Source organism: Macadamia integrifolia, chromosome 3 (assembly GCF_013358625.1).
Source record: "Macadamia integrifolia cultivar HAES 741 chromosome 3, SCU_Mint_v3, whole genome shotgun sequence".
NCBI classification, from domain to species: Eukaryota; Viridiplantae; Streptophyta; class Magnoliopsida; order Proteales; family Proteaceae; genus Macadamia; species Macadamia integrifolia.
In genome coordinates, this window is record NC_056559.1 from 35,267,741 (window position 1) to 35,271,174 (window position 3,434).

At 37.2% G+C, this 3,434-nt stretch overlaps 1 protein-coding gene across 1 annotated transcript; it reads left to right on the plus strand.

Annotated features, from left to right (window-relative positions):
- The first annotated feature begins 174 nt into the window (after positions 1-174).
- On the plus strand, positions 175-834 carry LOC122074418 (G-type lectin S-receptor-like serine/threonine-protein kinase LECRK1). Its single transcript, XM_042639235.1, has one exon. The coding sequence runs from the start codon at positions 175-177 to the stop codon at positions 832-834; it is 660 nt and encodes a 219-aa protein (XP_042495169.1).
- Positions 835-3,434: the final 2,600 nt, after the last annotated feature.

Here is a 3,434-nt window from a genome sequence, read left to right on the forward strand (position 1 = left end):
AAAAAAAAAAAAAAAAAATCGTTCCCGATATAAATCTGAAATTTTGAAACACCATTTTTTCGTTTAAAAACTGCATTTTGACACAGAAACTGAAATTTTCGTTTTTGACACAAAACGGCGTTTCTGGAACAGAAACGATACCAAACGGGCTCTTACTCTCTTCTTCCAATTCTCATGGCTTCTGCTACCTTTGTGTTTCTACTACTCATCTCTGCACTTTATTTTTCTGCAGTACTAGCAGCTCAACAAAGATCATCCCACATTACCTTAGGTTCTTCTCTCTCCCCTTCCTCCACCAATTCATCATCATGGCTTTCTCCTTCTGGTACATTTGCCTTTGGATTTTATCCACAAGGAAATAGCTTTGCCATTGGAATATGGTTTGCCCAAATACCTCAACGTACAGTCGTATGGACATCCAACCGAGACGATCGACCTTCATCTAGCAATGCCAAGTTGCTCCTTACCAGTGATGGTGGGTTGGTTCTGCAACGCACACAACAAGACCAACCAAAATCTATTTCAGACAATTCCCAGTCTGCCTCTTGGGCTTCCATGCTTGATACCGGCACAATGTCTAAGATGGAGAACACCCAATGGGAAGAAAATCCATATTATGCAATTTTATCATCCACTACCGAAGAAGAATGCAATGAGGCTTGCTTGGCTGACAAGTACTGTGAAGCTACAGCGTTTCCAGACAAGCAGTGCCGAAAACTGTCTTTCCCGTTGAGATATGGAAGAAGAATACTAGATAAAAAACTACCACCACAATTTTTGTTAAAGTCAGCAGCTCGTGGAAAAGGTCGTTCCACGAGTCCAGCACTCCAATAAATAATTTTCTTCTTGTTTCTAGGTAAAATAATACATGTAAAACTATCACTTGGAAAAATTTTACATGGACAAAAGTACTATATTAAATTTTTATTTTGTTAATTTATAGGAGGTGAAATATGATATGAAAAGTCATTATAAAAATTTTCATTGCTTGTTTGCATTGATTTTAATGAAATTATTTAAAATAATTACATAGGATATCATTATATTCACATTTGAATTATGCAACCCTTATCATATGTTTATGAGGACCATAAATGAACATGGGTCCTAGAATTACATAGGTCATATGTATCTCCCAAGTGAAAGACTGCTCTAAAAAATAAAATAAATAAATAATACAGAAAATATTTTATGGTCAAATTATTGTACAAATTTTCAAGACAATTTGAAAATTACATGATCTCATTCCCCTCCCCTAAAAATTTTACAAGAGCTGCTTTCCACTTTATGAAAAATTAATGGCTCAATTGGAATATTTAATCTCAACTTTCATCATGATAACGACCTTGTTCAATACCCCCAATGGAACGCAGAAACCCCCAAATATATATATGGCCATCAACGTCCCCGTCCACTCTGAGATGGGGCAATGAAAATGACCACCCTATACCTCCCTTTGGAGGATGGGACGCCCGTGGGTGCACTCTTATGGCGCACTGGCACAAAGGCCATGTAGCCTGGCAACAAATCTTTTTTTCTTTTATAAATATTAGAATATGTGGGATCCACATCATCTTCATCCAGTGAACTGCACCCTCCCTCTTCTTCCCAAACGCCACAGCCCCATCCCTCTTTTCTCCCAACGCTGCCCTATCCCCACTCTGACACCCCATCCTTCACAAACCTAATTAACGAATCCAATGGAGCTTGGAAAGGCGATAATCCACTGGACTATGCCTTACCTCTCATCTATTCGCCTGCTGCCTTCCTCCTCAAGACTCTTGGACAACCCAACATCATTGCAGATCATATGTTGCTCTCTCTCTCTCTCTCTCTCTCTCTCTTATTGTGTTGCAGGTTGACATGCTACTGAGACCATCGGCTCTGGGCCGGAACAAAACTTATTTCCGCCTAATCTTCCTCTCATGAAGCACTCCCAGACTAGCATTAGTCGTCTTCAAGTACTAGTATAAGCAATGGTTAAGCGCCCTCTTCCTTTACGTATAGGGGTCGGGGTGGCATTGGGAGGAAGAACAAGGGTAGAGAAGTGGTGTTCGCAAAGAAAAAGGAGAAGAAGAAAAAAGGACGCAGTCGAGGTTATAAGGATGATGGTGTCCCACCATTTTTTGTTAAAAGGACTAGGGTTCGTCGAACATGAAGCGTAAATTACGCCCACTAACATTAGATTTTTTTATTCAATTATTTAAGATGAAAAATAAAAAAAAAAATTTAAATGTGTGTAGGTGTTCCCTAAACCTTATATTTAGAGGGTCTTCCCCCACCCCAACCCAAAAGAAGAAAAAAAAATCCTTGAAAGGATCCAAACTTGGTTTGACAATTTACTCCTATTTGTCGAGAGTAACATACTCTCCAAATTTGTGGAGCTGATCGGGAATTGTCTTCATTATATTTTAAAAGAAAATCTGTTTGTAATCACAATTTTCTTTCTTTGTTTTACCCTTGATCATATATCTCTCTTGTTTTTTTGTGAAGACCCTTTCTGTAATTTTCTTTCTTTTCTCTTTCCTCTCCCCGCTACACCTGCCTAAACCCTCTAACAAAGGAATAATACATCTTTAGAACATTAGGGTGCTCAACTGACATGATAGTTAAGTTTGGCCTCCAGATTAACCTTATTCTACAAAGAAAGATCTAAGTCATACTTCGAAAAAAAAAAAAAAAAAACTATATTACATCGTGTCAGGAGAATACCAGGTAGAGGTTGTAGCATAAATTTCTGGTGAAAGAATTACCAGACTAACTTGTTACAAGGCATCGAAGCAGCTGTTTCTTTGTTTCAGCTCAAGCGAAGGGACTATGCTAGGTTGACGATTGAATTTTTTTAACAAATTTAATACAGATTAATGAGATTTTGCCCAACAAGACCTCCATATTTTTGCTAAAGTTAGAAGGAGTTGTAGTCTTAGCACTCCCATAGATTTTTTTTCCGCAAGCCTCAGCTTGTTTCTCTATAACAATGCACATGTAAAATTTTCACTTAACAAAATTTTACATGGAAAAAATACATGTTGATTTTTTTTACTTTAAAATTTTTATGGAAAAAATACATGTTGATTTTTTTTACTTTAAAATTTTTAGGGGTAAAGCATGATGTAAAATGTTATTATCTAAATTTTCAAAGTTTATCTGCCAAATCTTATGATTTCTTTTTATATTTTGGAAGGTGAAAGGGCATTAAAAAAATAGATGGTCCCTACTTTCCTGGTCCGCCCAACAAAAGCAACAATAGGAATTAAACTGAATAGATTTCCAAAGTTGGTCCTGGCTGGAAGGGCATTTAGCCTGCACTTTCAAGAAGTGAAGGACTGGCAAGGAATACAAGAATGGAACCAAATCGAATATGTCCAAGGCTTTTCTGCAATTTAGAAGAAAACAACCCATTAAAGTTACCTTTCGATATAATGGAATGGGCC

Excerpts from the sequence above, each read along its gene's own strand:
- LOC122074418 (XM_042639235.1), top strand. The coding sequence starts at position 175 with ATGGCTTCTGCTACCTTTGTGTTTCTACTACTCATCTCTGCACTTTAT.